The sequence below is a fragment of the Spinacia oleracea genome, chromosome 4 (assembly GCF_020520425.1).
Source record: "Spinacia oleracea cultivar Varoflay chromosome 4, BTI_SOV_V1, whole genome shotgun sequence".
In the NCBI taxonomy this organism is placed as follows: Eukaryota; Viridiplantae; Streptophyta; class Magnoliopsida; order Caryophyllales; family Amaranthaceae; genus Spinacia; species Spinacia oleracea.
In genome coordinates, this window is record NC_079490.1 from 85,300,352 (window position 1) to 85,319,272 (window position 18,921).

The window sequence follows — 18,921 nt, forward strand, 5'->3', positions numbered from 1 at the left end:
TTGCTTAGATGCTAAGGGATTTTCCTTTATAATAAAAGACAATAGTTGTTCGTTTTATTTTAAAGAGATGTTTTATGGATCTGCTAGATTAGTCAATGGACTTTATTTATTAGATCACGACAAACAAGTATATAACATAAATACCAAAAAGGCCAAAAAGGATGATTCAGATCTCACCTATCTGTGGCATTGTCGATTAGGCCATATAAACTTGAAACGCTTAGAAAGACTTCAAAGAGAAGGAATTCTAGAACCATTTGACTTAGAGGATTATGGTAAATGCGAATCATGTTTACTTGGCAAAATGACAAAGCAACCTTTCTCTAAAGTCGGAGAAAGAGCAAATGAACTATTGGGTTTAATCCATACAGATGTATGTGGACCAATGAGTACAAATGCTAGAGGTGGTTTCAGCTACTTTATCACTTTCACTGATGACTTCAGTAGGTATGGTTATGTCTACCTAATGAAGCATAAGTCTGAATCCTTTGACAAATTCAAGGAATTTCAGAGTGAAGTAGAGAATCAATTAGGCAAGAAGATTAAGGCACTGCGGTCTGATAGAGGCGGTGAATATCTGAGCTATGAATTTGATGACCATCTGAAAGAATGTGGAATTCTATCAGAATTGACTCCTCCTGGAACACCACAATGGAACGGTGTGTCAGAACGGAGGAACAGAACCTTGCTAGACATGGTCAGGTCAATGATGGGTCAGGCCGAACTTCCATTAGAATTTTGGGGACATGCACTAAATACAGCTGCACTCACTATAAATAGAGCTCCGTCTAAAGCTGTCGAAAAGACTCCATACGAATTATGGTTTGGAAAGCCTCCAAATGTGTCTTTTCTTAAGATTTGGGGATGTGAAGTATACGTCAAACGATTAATTTCAGACAAACTTCATCCAAAATCTGACAAATGTATCCTTGTGGGCTATCCAAAGGAAACAAAGGGGTATTACTTCTACAATACATCTGAGAACAAAGTGTTTGTTGCTCGAGATGGTGTCTTTTTGGAGAAGGATCACATTTCCAAAATGACAAGTGGGAGAAAAGTAGACCTCGAAGAAATTCGAGTCGAACAACAAACTCTAGAGAATGCTCAAGATGACATTCAGGATGAAACTCAGAGATCTTTAGAAGAATCTGGTGAGAATCATGGTCAATCTAGAAATGTTACCCCGCGTAGATCGCAAAGATATAGATCTCAACCGGAAAGGTACTTAGGTATTTTGACGAACGAGAGCTATGACGTTCTATTACTTGAAAGTGATGAACCTGCGACTTACAAGCAAGCTATGACGAGCCCTAGCTCCAAACAATGGCAAGAAGCCATGCAATCTGAATTAGACTCCATGTCTGAAAACCAAGTATGGGATTTGGTCGATTTGCCAGATGGCTACCAAGCCATTGGAAGCAAATGGGTTTTCAAACTGAAAAAGGACAAGGATGGGAAACTTGAAGTTTTCAAAGCTAGATTGGTTGCAAAAGGTTACAGGCAAGTCCACGGTGTGGATTACGATGAAACCTTTTCACCAGTTGCAATGCTAAAGTCTATTCGGATAATGTTAGCAATCGCTGCATATTACGATTACGAAATATGGCAGATGGATGTCAAAACTGCTTTCTTAAACGGCGTTTTAACAGAAACTGTGTTTATGACACTGCCTGAAGGTTTTGAGGATCCAAAGAATGCTAAAAAGGTATGCAAGCTAAAGAAGTCAATCTACGGATTGAAGCAGGCATCCAGGAGCTGGAATATACGTTTTGATGAAGCAGTCAGTGACTTTGGTTTCATCAAGAACGCAGACGAATCTTGTGTATACAAGAAGGTCAGTGGGAGCAAAATTGCTTTCCTAGTATTATATGTCGACGACATATTGCTTATCGGAAATGACATTCCTATGTTGAACTCTGTCAAGATTTGGCTTGGGAAATGTTTTTCGATGAAGGATCTAGGAGAAGCACAGTACATATTGGGCATCAAGATTTACAGAGATAGATCTAAAAAGATGATTGGACTTAGTCAAAGCACTTATATCAATAAGGTGCTTGATAGGTTCAAGATGGCGGACTCCAAGCGAGGCTACCTACCCATGTCTCATGGAATGACTCTAAGCAAGACTCAGTGCCCAAAAACACTTGATGAGCGTAGACGAATGAATGGGATTCCATATGCATCATTGATTGGTTCAATAATGTATGCTATGATATGTACACGCCCGGATGTTGCGTACGCACTCAGTGCTACGAGCAGATACCAGTCAGACCCAGGAGAGGCGCATTGGACTGCTGCCAAGAACATTCTGAAGTACCTGAAAAGGCACAAAGATGACTTCCTGGTCTATGGTGGAGATGATGAATTAATTGTTAAAGGCTATACGGACGCAAGTTTCCAAACCGACAAAGATGATTTCAGATCACAGTCTGGGTTTGTCTTCTGCCTCAACGGAGGAGCAGTAAGCTGGAAAAGTGCTAAGCAAAGCACCATTGCGGATTCTACAACTGAAGCGGAGTACATTGCTGCACATGAAGCAGCAAAGGAAGCTATATGGCTAAGGAAGTTCATAGGAGAACTTGGTGTAGTCCCCTCCATTAAAGGACCAATAGCCCTGTATTGTGATAATAACGGAGCTATTGCACAGGCAAAAGAGCCTAGACACCACCAGAGAGTCAAGCATGTACTTCGTAGATTTCACCTTCTACGAGAGTTCGTTGAAAGAAAAGAAGTCGAGATAAGCAAAATTGGAACTGATGACAACATATCAGATCCATTAACTAAACCTCTGCCGCAAGCGAAGCACAACTCGCACACTGCAGCTATGGGAATCAAGCATATTGGAGAATGGCTTTGATGTCTCTGTTTAATGTTTTAAAGTTTTAGAGTTTAAATCTTTGTAAAACATTATTGGTTAATCATTCACAATAAATGAAAGAAATTCATTTTTCCATTTAATTTGTGGTTTATTAAATGATGAGTCCCTTCAACTTGACGATATATTCAAGATAGACTGTCAGGACCAGTCCTGTGACTAAGAAATGTCTATCAAGTGAACTTGAATGTCAAAGGTTGAAAATGGTCCCTAATCGGAGTTTTCTATAAAATTGGACGCATAGAAAACGTTAGACGATTAGAATGCAAGATGACTAGTAGTTCTGTTTCTTGAACTATGTGGACATGGCAATGTCATAATCATTTGCATAGATACTTACTTTGGGAAGACTAGTATCGGACAAGACCTATGAAACTTTACTGTAAGAGATGAAAGTCTGTCATAAGTAAATTTCATTAAATTATTAGACACTAAATCCTCAATACCTGAGTGATTTGAGATTACTTGTTTGAGAACTGGTTGCTTTGACGTTGACCAACCGTCGCACCGTAAAAGGAGGCTATAAAGGCAACGCTCAGGTAATCACCTATCAAACGAAGTCTAATCTCAAGATCGCAAGATTGGGATTGTCCTCCCATAAATCGGGATGAGATGCTTAAAAGTTGTACAAGGCCACTCGGAGAGCTAGAAACTGTGAAATGCATGGCCGTGCTCGGATGAATCATAGGCTATGATTATCTGTTTATTTGATCAGTTGAACTCTGAAACCGAGGAACACCTCTGGACATAATAAGGATGACAACTCTTACCTTATGTTCAAGAGCAAGCATCGAGCGACAAAGGAATTAGGAAATGCACACTTGTCCCTAAGGACAAGTGGGAGACTGAAGGAAATAATGCCCTTGGTCCAAGTATGCATTCTATGTTAAGTCTAATAAATGCGGTTCAGTATTAATTAACAAGTTAATAATTCAGTGAGATCAAGTGAGCTGAATGCCTAGCTAGAGGCCGCTTCAGTTCAAGTGGAATTAATGATATTAATCCACAGCTTACTCTTGACTGAACCCGTAGGGTCACACAAATAGTACGTAAACGGATCAAGTATTTAATGGCATTAAATACTCCATCTATGAATATTCGGAACCGACGGATCTTGGTTTCAGTGGGAGCTAAGATCGTCACGGGCAAGAAATGAATACTCCGGAAACGATGATATTGCCGGAAACGGAAATATGGATCGTATCGGAAATATGAATATTATCCAAGTCGTAGATGTTGCCGGAAACGGAAACATGGTACGTATCGGAAAATATTATTGGAAATGGAAATATTACCAGAATCGGAAATATTACCGGAAACGGAAATATTGTCAGAATCGGAAATATTGCCGGAATCGGAAAATAATTCCGGAAACGGAAATATTAAATATTTGTTCGAAAACGGAAATTAATTCCGGAATTGGAAATGTTAAATATTGTTCGTATCGGAAATAGATTCCGGAAATGGAAATTTAATCGGAAGCGTATCGTACGAATTAGCATCGGACGAGGCTTGCCGGACGAAGGCCCAGCACGAAGCCGGGGCCATCGCCCAGCAAGCATGCGCGCCACAAGCCCAGCCAAGGCAGCGGCCAGGCCTACCGCAAGGCAGGCCCAGCGCGCGCCAAGGGCCACGGCTGCGTGGGCCGTGCTGCGCGGGCTGCTGCTCGCACGCGCATGGGCAGCCCTTGTGGCTGCCGTGTGTGTGTGAGTTTGTGCTCATGCGTGATTCCTGAATCTACAAGAGTCAGTGTATGATTAAATTTCTATTCCTAATTGGATAAATTAATTAAATAGAATTCATGTAGGATTCTAATTCCAATTAATTCGCATCCTACTAGGATTACGATTCCTTTTCCATAACTCTATAAATAAAGGCCTAGGGGTCATAATTTATACATAAGTTTCAAAGTATTCAAAAGTGAGTTTTTTGAGAGAAAATTAAAACACACATCTTGCTCAAAAGTGCCGAAATTTTCTAGTACCTTAAGGGCGATTCTAGTTGGTCAATCTTAAGGCGGATCCGGACGTGCTGTGGACTATCTACGGAGGGACGACACTTGGAGTCCTAAAGACTTGTTCTTGTTCGGTTCGGGCGCAGCTAGGGAGGGCACGCAACAAAGAGTATGCATCTAAATTATGCTATATGATTATGTGTAAATAATATGTTGTCCTGGGTTAATGGTTGTTTCCGCATGATTTATGTAATGTCATATGAATCATAACCTAACAGCAGGGTGGTTAAGACTATTATCTTTTGCTTCACCCCGCCCAAGACATGTGAATCATGATTGCCTACTCAGATGCGAATTGGGCAGGTTGTCCAGATAATTGTCTTTCCAACACTGATTATGCCATTTTTCTTGAAGGCAACCTTATTTACTGGCGCTCGAAGAAGTAACTCACTATCTCCAAAAATTCCACAGAAGCATAGTACTGCGTTGTCGCATACACGGTACAAGATACTCTTTGGATTCGTTCCTTGTTAGCTGAATTTTTCGTCATCCGCGCACCCGTGAAGCTCTTTTGTGATAATGTTTCTGCATCATATCTTGCCGTGAATCCGGTTCAGCATGATCGTAGCACATATATCAAATATATTATCATTTCGTTCGGGAGCGTTGCTCATGGTGATTTAGTTGTACGTCATGTCCTATTAAGTTACAAATAGTTGACATTTTTACGAAAGGTTTGTTAGGTCAGCGTTTTGAGTTTTTAAGGTCCAATCTGCACGCGATTCCCCCTGCACAGATTGATGGGGTGTAATAGAAAAATATTAAGGGCATATATATATATGAGTCCCAAACATTCATATTAGGATAAGGCATTATATTCATATACATTACCTAATCTAGTCTCATCTAGTCTCCCACTAAACCTTCATCTATCTCCACCTAATTGGAGCAAATAAAGTGCAGGTCTTCCACTTAACTCCACTAAAATCCCTAATTCGATAACCCAACATAATCATGTGGAGTTTTCCCCGTCAAAAAAATAAAAATAAAATTGGAGTATTTATAATCGCTTCAAGTCTCCAATTGCTATAAAAAGATGCAGTATCCACCAAATTGTACCCGTTTGCCATCCAAGTGGGTTTACAAACTCTCGAGCCGTTTCGAGTTAATCTCAGTGATTGGAAAATTTTCTCAAACAAATGACATTTTCGTAAATAATTGATGATTTTATTACGAAAATGTCATTAATTGGGTTAAAGTACAGTGACATGTCATCAAATGTGGGCCCATGTACGATCATTATTGTATTTTCATAATACATCAACAACTATGTAATATACAGTCAATAGCTAAAAATATACAATAAGCTTCTACTAATAAACAATCTACAACTATAAATATACAGTCAATCACTTGCCAATAAATAACATTGCAATTTAGTAATTTATCAGCAACCATAGAGTATACAGTCAACAACAAGTGGTATACAATCAACACCAAATAATATACAATCAATAACTTCAAATATACAGTTCACAACTAACATTATACTACCTAATATTTTCAAGCGAAATATTTACAAAAATGCTATTTAATTGGATATTTTTTTCCAATCACCGAAATTAACTCGGAATTTCTCCAAACTCTCATCATATTTTGAAACTTCTTAGAAATTTCTATCACTTTCGTCCTCCTCCACCCAAGGCCCCCGCCATCCAGCCAACGTTACATCTTTCATTCTTTGTAATTTACACACGACTTCTCATCCTTTTTTCAATTTGTAATTCAACAATTGAGTTGAATTGGCAAATTTCTGACCGTTTCCATTCAAATTTTAAAGAATACGGCGTTAATTCCTTGACAAAAGAATAAACATCAGCATCACCAGCAGAAACAGTAGAGAGAATCAACGATGCAGCGAATCTTCGGCGCAAAGAAACCAAAAGATCCTCCTCCTTCAGTATCAGATGCTTCTGATCGGGTATGTATTCTTTGAATTTTATTTTGTATAGTAACTTTTCAGAATTTTGAATCACTGCTTAATGTTTTGAATTTTATCTATGCTCATTGAATTTGAATTAGGGGTTTTCGATTTTTTGGGTTTTAGATTCAATTACATATTGGATTTTTTGTTCTCTAATTGTTGTTCAAATGTTTCTCTGAATCGACTGTATATAATTTTAGCTTCACTTTGATTATCTCTAAAATTTTCGGCCTTTATGTAAAAATTGAATGACCTAGTTTGAGAAATTGTCTCAAAATTGCTTATTCCATTGTTACTTAAACTGAATTCTAACGGGAACATTGTGTATTTATGAGATTGAGATTGAAATTTAGCTCCAAGCTGTAACCCGCAGCTTCTGTATTGAGAGCTGTATATAACCGTCTTGTTTGCTTCTTTCCCGGACCTAAAGAGGATTTCGAAGAATGCCTCAACATAAAAAAGAAAAAAGAACTCTATGAGATCATAAACCCTTCTTTTGAGACCCTATATGAGAACGCCTCAACATAAAAAAGAAAAAAAAAGGTACTCTATGAGATCATAAACCCTTCTTTTGAGACCCTATATGATATATTTATGTCCAGGAGTTTAAGATATCATTATGCATCGATTTGCATGATTGTGGATCCCCATTCGATTTATCGTCAATGATATTAAGGAAGCCAGTTTCCAAATTGAAACCGTGTTGTCGCCAACAAAATTAAGTCATAACCCAGTACGTTAAAAGGGTAATCCTGTAACTCAACTAAGAAGCAGTTGTAAGTTTACACTTGGTTTATCTCCTACAGTAAAATCCAGCAAAATAATCTGCAACTTGTGGAAGCCTTACAAAGGATTGCAAAAATCAATCTTCTGTAAATTAGACTTATATATGCTTAAATGTTACTGAAGCCCATTTTTCTGCGTCTAGTTTTGTTGGCTCACATGTTGGTTAACTTTTGTCAACTTGCACCTCACCAGGTTGTAATGACTTATGAATTATGTATGAGCATGACATAGGTTCTTGTGCTTATTTTGTTGTTAACTAGTTCGAATAGAGGCATAACTATTACTCCTTATGATTCATTGTATTGGCACCTTGATGTATCTATTTTACATGGTGCTAGATCAACAAAAGAGGGGAAACTGTTGATGACAAGATTAAAAGGCTTGATGCTGAATTAGCTAGATACAAAGAACAAATTAAAAAGACACGGCCTGGTCCTGCCCAAGAAGCTGTAAAGGCTCGAGCGATGAGGGTCCTTAAACAAAAACGGATGTATGTACTTTCTCCCTCTTACCATGTTTGCATTTTGATGGAACTGTTTTTTACTCTTTTTTGAGCAGTCACTAATATCAAGTTATCCGTGGGTGATAAAGTCGATTCGGGACACAACATTTTATTTTCCGTCAATTATAAGCTTTCTTTTGTTTGTCATGATTACAGTGCAATGACAAAAAATTTCAGTGATTTGAACTTTGAAATACGCGATATTTTGTGATCAATGATGTTTCCAACTTCTGTGAATATGAAATCTGGATTGAACTCTTTGTCTTCATTGAATTCAACAACATTAACAACGACCACCTAGCATGCATTTCAATTGTTGATGATATCTTACTTCTAGGTAGTATCTATACGTTTGAGCTCTTGATTATAATAAAACTAGTTTACCATTGTTCCATTTGTCTTTTTATGCTTGAAAAAAGTAGAATTTTAATACTCTATATTACGCGTGTATTATGTTGACAAATAACATGTTCGGGAAGTAGTGGCCCATCCGCCCTAGTGGGAGATACCAGGGTCACATAATACGGTGGAGTCCCCACCGTACTCCGTTTTAGAACGATTCGTACTGATTCGAGTACGAATTCGGTCTAATTCGACCAAATAATCGAGTTGATCGATTTCTAGTCTTCTTCGCCGAATCGCCATTGTTCTGTGATTTTAAAGCTTCATCGTGAAAATGGAGGGAGGAGAAATAAAGAGGAAAGTGGCGGAAGGTGAAAAGAATGAAGGAGGAGAAAGAAAGAGGAAAAGAAAATGACAGGAGATTAGGTTTAACCTAAAAGAAGACAGCTGTATGCCTGTATATATTTATTAATTTGTTTTTGAAAAGAAGACAACTGTATTCCTGTATAGCTGTATTTTTCTAAAGGCTGGTTTTTTTTTAACTTTTTCTTTCAATGGTAAAGAGGAAATATTCTATTTTTAGAGGGAATCTTTACTATCCCCTTCATTACTAATTACGAGAAGGCATTATTTTAGGACTCGTATATTTTATTTTTATATTTTATCTTTTTTTAAGTCAATCTTGGTTGGGATGACATATGACTTGAATTTTGATTTGACTTAATTATATACATTTTTCTTTCAATTTATATGAAATCGTATTATTATGTCGAAAATCGTATTTAAAATTACTCAAAACGTATTTGTAATACAATCACCTCTCGTATTCCGTATTCGTATTGCGTTTTCGTACTAAATCGTACTACGTATTAGGTGACCCTGCTGAAGGCTGAAGGCGCACAAGGCGCTGCGCCTTGCGCCTTACCTAAGGCGCACAAAGGCGCACGAAGGCGCGCACCGGTTGACATCAGTGATCCTGGAGATCTCTAGGCGCCGAAGGCTGAGCCTAGGTGAGCCTTGCGCCTAGGCGCGCCTTGGGCGCGCTTTTTAAAACTAAGGACCTGATTGCAACTTATCTGAATTTACTGGTTCTAAAACTTATTTTTTAAGGTGAAGAGAACGTACCCTTAGTCTGGATACTTCTCTGAACTTATCTTGAATTTCTTTTTTCGTTAGATACTATAGAGGAAAAAACAGGGTTTTTATATGGTTAACTGTACCCCTGAATCCCTTCTAATGGTGGCACCTTTAGGCTTTAGCCTATAAACAACAGCCTTTATTTTTTATATACTTGATCTTTTAAGTATGGCATTTACATGATTTTTGGCAGTCTTCCTGTGGGTTGATTTGGGATAATCTTAGTTGCTTTGAATTGGGATTCCGGTTGCTGGATTTTGTGATATTAGTTGCTTAGTGTAGAAAATCATTCTCTGACGATAAACTTGTTTTGAATTACTGATTGAAAACCTTTTATTGTTACCTTTTCCCTAATAAGAACCCCTGATAGTTATAAATTTATAATATGCTGTATCATCTATGCGTCTTAACATCAATGATTAAGCTAGACTGCTTTCTGTTAGTTCATCTATTTTGCTGCCAAATTTGTTATCACTGATAATTTTTCCAGGGATTGCTGAAATTCTCCTAAACAATTCTACTTATTATATGACTCTTCCAGCAGTTAAGGACTGCTGGTACTAAGTTAGAAATTTGAGGGCTCGATATTGCATGTACATGTGCATGCGTGTGTTTCGACATTTACTTGAATGTTTTTTTGCGTTGCACTTTTTTTTATCATATTTCATCAAGTAATTTTGATTCACAGATCTTGATTCTGAATTTTGAACAGGTATGAAGGGCAGCGTGATATGCTTTATAACCAAACATTCAATCTTGACCAAGTTTCCTTTGCTGCAGAGGGTATCAAGGATGCCCAGCAAACTGTGAGTATTAAGAATTAGACATTGCTTATTGAAGTGGGTTTTCTTTTTGCATTTTATCTGTGTTGGTTTGATACAAAGGTCCTATTACTTCATTAAGTCCATGTTTCTTTAGTGAAATGGTACAACTGGTACTGCTTTTACTCTAGTTAGGTAATTGTAAAAAGCTTGTGGAATTTATACTTTGTGTAGAAATTACACTTTGTATGGAAGCTACCGTTGCATGTTATTATATACATCAGTTGATCTTAAGAATTTTGTTGATAAATTGGACTTGGCTTTTTATAATTCAAGGTTACAAATATCATTGAACATGGAGCTTGAGCCTCATTGTTAATCTATGACGATGGTGATTTGAATAGTTAGTGTATTCTTTGTGGACTTGAAAATAATTTTCTTTTGTTTTTGGGGAGCTTTGAGCTATGAAGCCTGGTTTATTTCAGGCTTGCCATGCACTTTGTTTTTATGATATATTAGACCAATTAGTGGACTGCTGTTCTATGTTTTGGCAAGCTGGGTATGCACAATTTATTCGTGGGAATTTCTGCTTGTCTTGGTAGCATTTTACAGGGCATGGTTCAAGTGAGTTGAAGGGCGGCTTTATGTGTAACGTGTTTGGAATATTCTGCCTACCTCATCGGAGGTAGATCACTATGCTAATGAAACCAAATTTGCTTATATCCGTGTCAGAATGTGGTTGTATGCTGTATGCCTCTGATGGTTTGTTTTATGGTACATGACAGTTTAAGGTTTTGTTGATTTGCCCTGCTTAATGGCAGCTGATGCCTTTTTCCTTTGTTTCTTTTCAGATGTCAGCATTGAAAGCTGCAAATGAAGACTTAAAAGGAATGATGAAGACAGTGAAAATTCAAGAAATTGATGTGAGCGGATTGTATCTCTGCATTCATATTTGAGTTCTATTAGAAGCTTAAGTGGCTTCCTGGAAGCTAATTGGTTTAATTTTATGTAGAACCTGCAAGATGATATGATGGACTTGATGGATATGAGTAATGAGATTCAAGAAACACTTGGAAGAAGCTACAGTGTACCTGATGACATCGACGAAGATGATCTGATGGGTGGTAGGATTTTGGATTTTACAATGATGTGTTTCTGCAAAATGTTAATAGTAAGAACTTGCTATGCTGACTATTTTATTTATTGTAATTCATTTGTATGCAGAACTCGATGCTCTGGAATTAGACATGGAATCTGAGAGTCAGGGAGTTCCTTCCTACCTTCAGTCTGAACCTGATGTAGAGGAAGAGCTCAACTTGCCACAGGCACCTACTGGGTCTGCAGCAATGCCGGGAAGAGCCAATGTTCAGGTAACCTACTTAACAGTCTGCTTCTAGTAATGTTATTATTATTAATTTTATATCCCTTCTTCTATTCTAAAGTCCTTGGGCTGAAATCTCTGCTTGCATTGCTGCATTTCAATTTTGCTGCTGTCTGGTCTCATAGGAATTTAAGTTTTTTTTAATTTTAAATTGAATAGAGATTCTCGTTTGTTATCTCAGTAGAGACTCTGAGAAATTTAGTCAATGCTGCTTGTTTTCTGGAAATTATTTGGAATCAAATTTTCACCAACCTAATTCTGATCTCTTTCTTTTACAGTCAGAGGATGAACTGGGCTTGCCTTCTGTACCCCGAGCATCCCTTCGTAGTTAGAAGGATGATGGTGGTAGTTTAAGGAGTTGGCTTGATACTTCTACAACTCATTGTGCAGGATTTTAATGTAATGAACTCAATTGCGCCGAAATTTGCGGTGGTGGGGGTTTATGGGGGACTTGGTGTTAAAATGCGTGGAATACATATACAAACTATTTTTTTTACTGTTATATTGATTATAAATGGTATCAGTTTTCAATTTGCCACTTAAAATAAATTATGTAGAGGAGAAAGATTTAAGGTTTTTTTTTGTTATTGTTATCCGACATTTTCCTGCCTGAATAGACATTGTTTTTACCAGCAACTGTTTTCATCTTCAACCAGATGTTACGATTTGTTTTTTTTTTTTTTCTTTTTGCTAGGTGATAAATTAGGGTTCTCCTAACCCAGTTAATAAGTTAGGTTTAGGCACCTTGAGAGTAGGGAGGATAAAGAAACGATGCCCCTAGCCAGACTTGATCCAATGACCAGGTTGTTGTGACCAAGCTCTTAAGTTCAGCAATTTGAGATTATAGGACTGAATGTTTTTTAATGGAGGAATTAATTTGATGGAGGTTTTTAGGATTGGATGTGTTAATATACGTTTAGAGTGCATATTGGATTCTCTTAGTGGTTCTGGCTAGGGGTGATCACAACAGGGTATCCTGTTAAAATTTCAGGAACCGAAGTCAGCATCTGTTTCAACGGGTTCCTTTTAAGGGAACCGAAATCAGAACCTGTTGCAACGGATTTCTGAAAATGAGAATTGGGACCAGAACCTGTTACAACAGGTTTCGATTTAGGGTACCGTGTCATTTTAAAAATTTAAATAAGTTATTGTTAATTTATTGAGAAAAAAGAAATCTACTTTATGGTTTGGGCTTTGATTGTTTTATAGCTTGGGCTTAAATTGTAACTTTATATTTGTATTTTTCAAAAACTAGCTTGGATTGTTTTACTTCGTATATTTTAGACATAGGAAACATTTTTATAAGGTCCGAACCCTTATTTTAGGTAATTAATATTAGAAATGGTGTGTACAGGGTACTCAACAGGGTACCCGTTCCGGAAAAATTGAGAACCGGAATCGGATCCTGTTGCAACTGGTTCGTAATTTTGTTACCCGGAACCAAAACCTACACAACTGGTCCCGGTTCCGGAATCGCAGGTTCCTAACAGTTTCGGTTCTGATTCAGGGTACCCTTACTTATTGTTCACCCCTGGTTTTGGATGTCATAGGCGAGCACTAACTGATTTGATTTTTTTTGTAACTTTTTAAATTTTTTTTAAGAAAGGTACATGAATCATGATGCTCTGTCTATCTCACAAAAAAAGTTTAGGTAAATTTGGAAACCATACCTTTTATGTGCCAATTTTTACGAGAAACAACCTTATATAATTTTTCTGGCAAATTAAGACCACAATTTTTTTTTTTGCCAGAAACAACCTTACTACATTTTCAGGTGTCGATCGGGCTTTTTCCGGTGTTGACGGTGGCGTGCCGATCACGTGCGTATTTTTTTTCTTGGAAAGTTATCAAAATATACCTTTTATATGTTTGACTTTGTGCTAAACAACCTTTTATAAAAACAATTGGCAATTTCAAACCTTAAAAAAAATATCGCGACAAACAATTTTTGTAAATTTTTTTGTGAAAAGGATTTTATTTTTATTGTATTAGCATCATTCCTAGATTCACATGGAAGTAAAAAAGAACTGAACTATTGTTTTGTTCTTATTGACTCTCTTAATATGTTGTTTTATCCGGACCTTATTCTTGTTCCTTTGGCTTTTTTCTTTTTGCTAGTCTTACCCACCATATCCCGTAATACGTGGAAGTAGTTTCGGGTACGGTGCAACTTTCAACTAGTTGTGGCCTGACATGACTTAAAGGCATGAGCGTAAGCTTTGACATGTGTTTGTGCATGATAATGTATGGTGAATGAAGTTCTCATCCTATGTTCTACTTTCTCTTTTTGATGCATGACATGACATGCCAATAAGTAATACTCATGAGAATACACATGTAGACGTTTAGCAACCACACACATACCTTTGTTTCCAAATTTACAATAAAACATCTTCATGATCAACTTTACATTCATGTAGGTCAACTTATTTAGTCATTATATTACTCACTTTTTCTAGACCCTACGAATTAGTTTATCTTAATTACATATTACATTATAACCCCGGAAAAGCTTTTATGCTCTTCACCTTTTCCTTAAAAGCATTTGCATTACTGATGAATCACATTTGTATAGGATATTTAAGGCGCATTTAGGTTGCATTTCTAGGCACTCGTCACGTTTTATTTGCATTTAAGGTCGTTTTTGCATAAGTTGTCGCTATTGTACTCTATTACGCGTCGTTTGTGTTTTCCTTAATATTTCAGGTGATTCTATGGTCATTTGGTTGCATTCGAGTGTTTAGGGTTGGTTTGAACGATAAAAGAACGATATGTTGACTCGAGGATCATTACATGCCTCTTGGGATAAATTTCGAGTCAACAACGAAGCTAAACGCTACTTTTCTAAGCATCAAAACTGACAAGCGTTCACTCTTTTGATAATATCTCAAGTTCTAAAGATCGGAACGAGACGATTTTGATTGGATTAGAAAGTACACTAAAAGATCTTTCCAACGATGGGTCACACGGCCTTACAGGACCTCTGGATCAAGAGTTATGGCGAAAACAAGTGTGACGATGCTGCTGCGGCAACGCTACGCCCACCATCTTCATGAGCACAACAGTTCCCAGCGAGGGATGGCTCGACGTCAGCAAGGGATGGTGCGCGAGATCCCTCGCTGCCTCGCTGCCTCATTGCTTCGTTGCTTTGCTTTGCTATACACTTCACCAGGCCAACGAGGGATGGTGCGCGAGATCCCTCGCTGCCTCTGCCTTGCTTATGCTTTTACATGCTTCATCGGGCCAGCGAGGGATGGATCGCCAAGATCCCTCGCTGCCATATTTCGCCCCAAATTATCCTCTTGTCCGTCCAACTTGGTCGTGCTCGGGTTTTGTCGCCACGTCATCGTTCCATCGGCCAATTATTGACGACTTTTTTTTTTTTTCTTATTTATTTATTTATTTTATTTTAGAAAAGAGAAACTATAAATACTTAAGGGAATTAATTTATTTCTCTCATGCTTTTATTTTCCTAGAATTCTTTTTACGTTCTTTTTCTCTCCTTTCATGAACCCTAATTTTTCTTCATACTCCATTGATGTAAATCTTTGAGGTATTATTTTTTTTATCTCTTTATTTTGTTTATTGCTTTTAATTATGTTTTCATTGTTAGATTTAATTTTCATAATTTATTTCATGATTGAGTAGTTTCCTTTCTAGGGTTTGGGAATCCATGTTTATATGATGAATCTTTATTATTGTTGATGGTTTGATTATTCATTGATATTTCTGGTTGATTAGGTTTTATATTGCTAATCTTTGCAATCTGATCAATTTTTTGATTAAATTATGCTAATGAGATTTAGAATCGAAAGATCGAATTTTAGAGGCTTACCTACAACTAGCAATTCTGATTATGTTAGCGACCGTACTGCATATGTTGAATTGAGAGCGTAAAGACCCGACCGTAGGATTAACTCGTGCTCTAGATACTCTGAATACTTGAATTGTTGATGATGTTTTGATTTTTTTGATAAGCAAGTATTGTATATATTATGCACAACATTTACAAATCAAGAGTTAAGTGGAACAAGCTCCACTGAAACAACAAAAAAAAAGGCACTAAGCCTAACAAAACTACTCTTCTAAGAGGGTGATGAACCAACTGTGATCCCTTGAGCTAATTGCTCGAGGTAAAACAGAATGAACCCTGCTGCTAGCAGTGTGCTTGACTAGGCTACAGATATTATCAATACATCTAATCTGATTATTCCACAGTGCATTGTTTCTTTCTTTCCAAATATGGTACACTAAGCACCAGACAAAGGTGAATAACACCCCTTTCCTGAACTTAGTGAACTTTCTCCTATGAATCCATTTAATCAGTTGAGGCAAGCTTCTGATACTTGTATTGATTTGCAGGAAACCAGCAATCTGCTTCCAACATCTTGAGCTATACTGACAACCAAAAAACAGGTGACTGTGATTTTCCACTTCAACACCACACAGAAGACATATATCATCCACTGAGACCCCAAACAGCTTCAATCTATCCTTGGTACTCAGTCTCTCTAAAACTGCTAGCCATGAAATGAACCTGTGTTTAGGCTGAGCTAGTCTACACCAAATAGCATTAGCCCAATACATCTTGTTACCACTAGGAGAAACAAGCTGACTGTAAGCCAACTTAATTGAATATTTAGACAATGAGCACAACTGAACTTCAGACAAATGCAGCTTCATCATTTCTTTCACTTGACAGATGGACTTCCAGTACCAGCTATCAGTAGTCTTAGGAGAGTAATTCCACCAATTCCCTCCTTTGAGATACACTGACTCTACCCATCTGACCCACACATTCTCCTTTCTTGAGGCTACCATCCATACATGCTTGCCCATAGCAGCTGTATTCCACACATGTAAATTAATAAGCCCCAAACCCCCTTCTTTTTTTGAACTACACAACTTCTTCCAAGCAACTTTCCCAGGCCCCACATGTTCTGCAACACCATTCCAGATAAAAGATCTACATATACTATTGACAGTTTTCAAGATGCTCTTTGGGAGAATCATGATTTGAGCCCAATAAGTCTGAATAGTCATCAGCACAGACTGGACCAGGGTTAATCTTCCAGCAAAGGAGAGGTTTTTATGGCTCTAGCTTTGGATTCTAGAACACATTCTCTCAACAATTTTCTCACAATCAGCCACACTTATCTTCTTAGAACATATTGGTATGCCAAGATATCTAAATGGAAAAACACCTCTAGCAAAACCAATCATCTCCAGTATTCTCTGCATTGTGTGATCATCCATACCAGAACCATACACTGAGGTTTTGGAGGGGCTTGCTTTCAAACCAGTGGACATGGAGAAAAGCTGAAAACCTTGCATCAACAAGTGAACAGATTCAAATTCTCCCTTGCAACACAATATTATGTCATCTGCAAAACATAAATGATTAAGTTTGACATCTGCACACTTTGGGTGAAATCTGAACTCTTTTTTCTCACCAACCATCACCAGAGTTCTAGAAAGGTATTCAATGCACAGCACAAAAAGTAGAGGAGACAATGGATCGTCTGAGCCCCCTTTTCCCCTCAAAAAAACCATGTAAGGAACCATTAATAGATAAAGAAAATTTAGGAGATCTCACACATTGCATGACCAACTTGGTGAAGTGAACAGGGAACTTAAGAGCCACCATCATTTCTTCTATAAAATCCCAATCTACAGAATCATAAGATTTCTGTAAATCAAGTTTAATAAGACACCCTGCAGAGTTGTTTTTCCTTTCATAACCTTTCACCAGATCTTGACATACCATGATGTTATGAGCTATAAACCTACTATGAACAAAAGCACCTTGGTTCTGGGAAATCACCTCAGGTAGAAAAATTCTCAATCTGTTACAGAGAACCTTGGAGATGCATTTGTACACCACATTACAGCAAGAGATTGGTCTGTATTCTTGCACACTCTGGACATTTCCCCTTAGGAATGAGAGTGATACTTGTAGCATTAATTTCTTTCAACAGCTTTCCAGTGTTCAAGAAATCCAGCACAGCTTTACACACATCCTCACCCACATCCTCCCAAGCACCCTTGAAGAAAGAACTTCCAAACCCATCAGGGCCAGGAGCTTTGCTACCATCAATGTCCCACATAGCCACCTTAATCTCTTCTTTAGAAAAGCTATTAGACAGCATACAAGCCATATCATCAGATACCAAAGGCCCTTTATTCACTACTGACTGCTTGACTGGAGTTCTGTCACCACCTTTAGTTCCCAGAAGCCATTTATAGTAATCCAAAAACACATATGGAATTTGCCCTGGATCAGTAGTCCATTTGCCATTCATGTCTTTGATTGACAGGATAGTGTTCTGCATCTGTCTTCTTCTAATTGATTTATGGAACATTGCAGTGTTCTCATCCCCTTCTTTAACCCACCTATCTTTAGCTTTGTGAGAAAGAAAGTTAATCATGGCTTTATGAGCCACCATATTGTTAGGTTATGATACATATGACAAAACATAAATCATGCGGAAAAACCATAAAGCCAGGAAACATATTATTTACACATAATCATTTAGCATAATTCAGATGCATACACTTTGTAGCGTGCCCTCCCTAGCTGTGCCCGAACCGAACAAGAACAAGTCTTTAGGACTCCAAGTGTCGTCCCTCCGTAGATAGTCCACAGCACGTCCGGATCCGCCTTAAGCTTGACCAACTAGAATCGCCCTTAAGGTTACTAGGATTTTCGGCTAATAGGTTGCAAGTGTTTGGCTGATTTTTGCTTCAAAATCTTACCTTTTGAATACTTCAAATCTCGATGTAAATATGTGACCCTAGGCACCTATTTATAGAGTTTATGGAAAGGAATTATAATCCTACTAGGATATGGATTTATTAATTAGAATCCTATTAGAACTCTAAATAATAAATTTAATCTTTTAGGATTAGGATTTAATCAATGCACGAATTCCGATAGGATTTGGATTCGTTACGAACACGAGCGTCGCACGATTACGAGGGAAGCACGCACCGCACAGGCCTTGCGGCCCACACGCATGAGCGCTGCCTCGCAGCCCGCGAGCACGCTCAGCGCGCGCGCCAGCAGCCTTGCTGGGCCTGTCCTTGCGCTGGGCTTGGCGAGGCTTGTGGCCTTCGTGTTGGGCGCTCGGCTTGCTGGGCGTGGGCCTGGCTTCGTGCTGGGCCTTCGTCTAGCAAGCCTCGTCCGATGCTAATTCGTA

General features: G+C 38.0%; 2 protein-coding genes across 2 annotated transcripts; one reads left to right on the forward strand and one right to left on the reverse strand.

Moving 5' to 3' along the window:
- Positions 1-6,455: 6,455 nt before the first annotated feature.
- LOC110796395 (vacuolar protein sorting-associated protein 60.2) lies at positions 6,456-12,358 on the forward strand. Its single transcript, XM_022001452.2, has 7 exons — positions 6,456-6,810; positions 7,938-8,089; positions 10,293-10,386; positions 11,193-11,264; positions 11,354-11,465; positions 11,566-11,711; positions 12,001-12,358. The coding sequence occupies exons 1-7, from the start codon at positions 6,742-6,744 to the stop codon at positions 12,052-12,054; spliced, it is 699 nt and encodes a 232-aa protein (XP_021857144.1). The 5' UTR covers positions 6,456-6,741; the 3' UTR covers positions 12,055-12,358.
- Positions 12,359-15,799: 3,441 nt separating this feature from the next.
- LOC110796399 (uncharacterized) lies at positions 15,800-18,168 on the reverse strand. The gene is made up of 4 exons (XM_056841929.1): positions 17,612-18,168; positions 17,273-17,568; positions 16,853-17,106; positions 15,800-16,753 (listed from the first exon to the last, which is right to left on the reverse strand). Exons 1-4 carry the CDS (start codon positions 18,166-18,168, stop codon positions 15,800-15,802), a joined length of 2,061 nt encoding a protein of 686 aa, XP_056697907.1.
- Between the last annotated feature and the right edge of the window lie 753 nt (positions 18,169-18,921).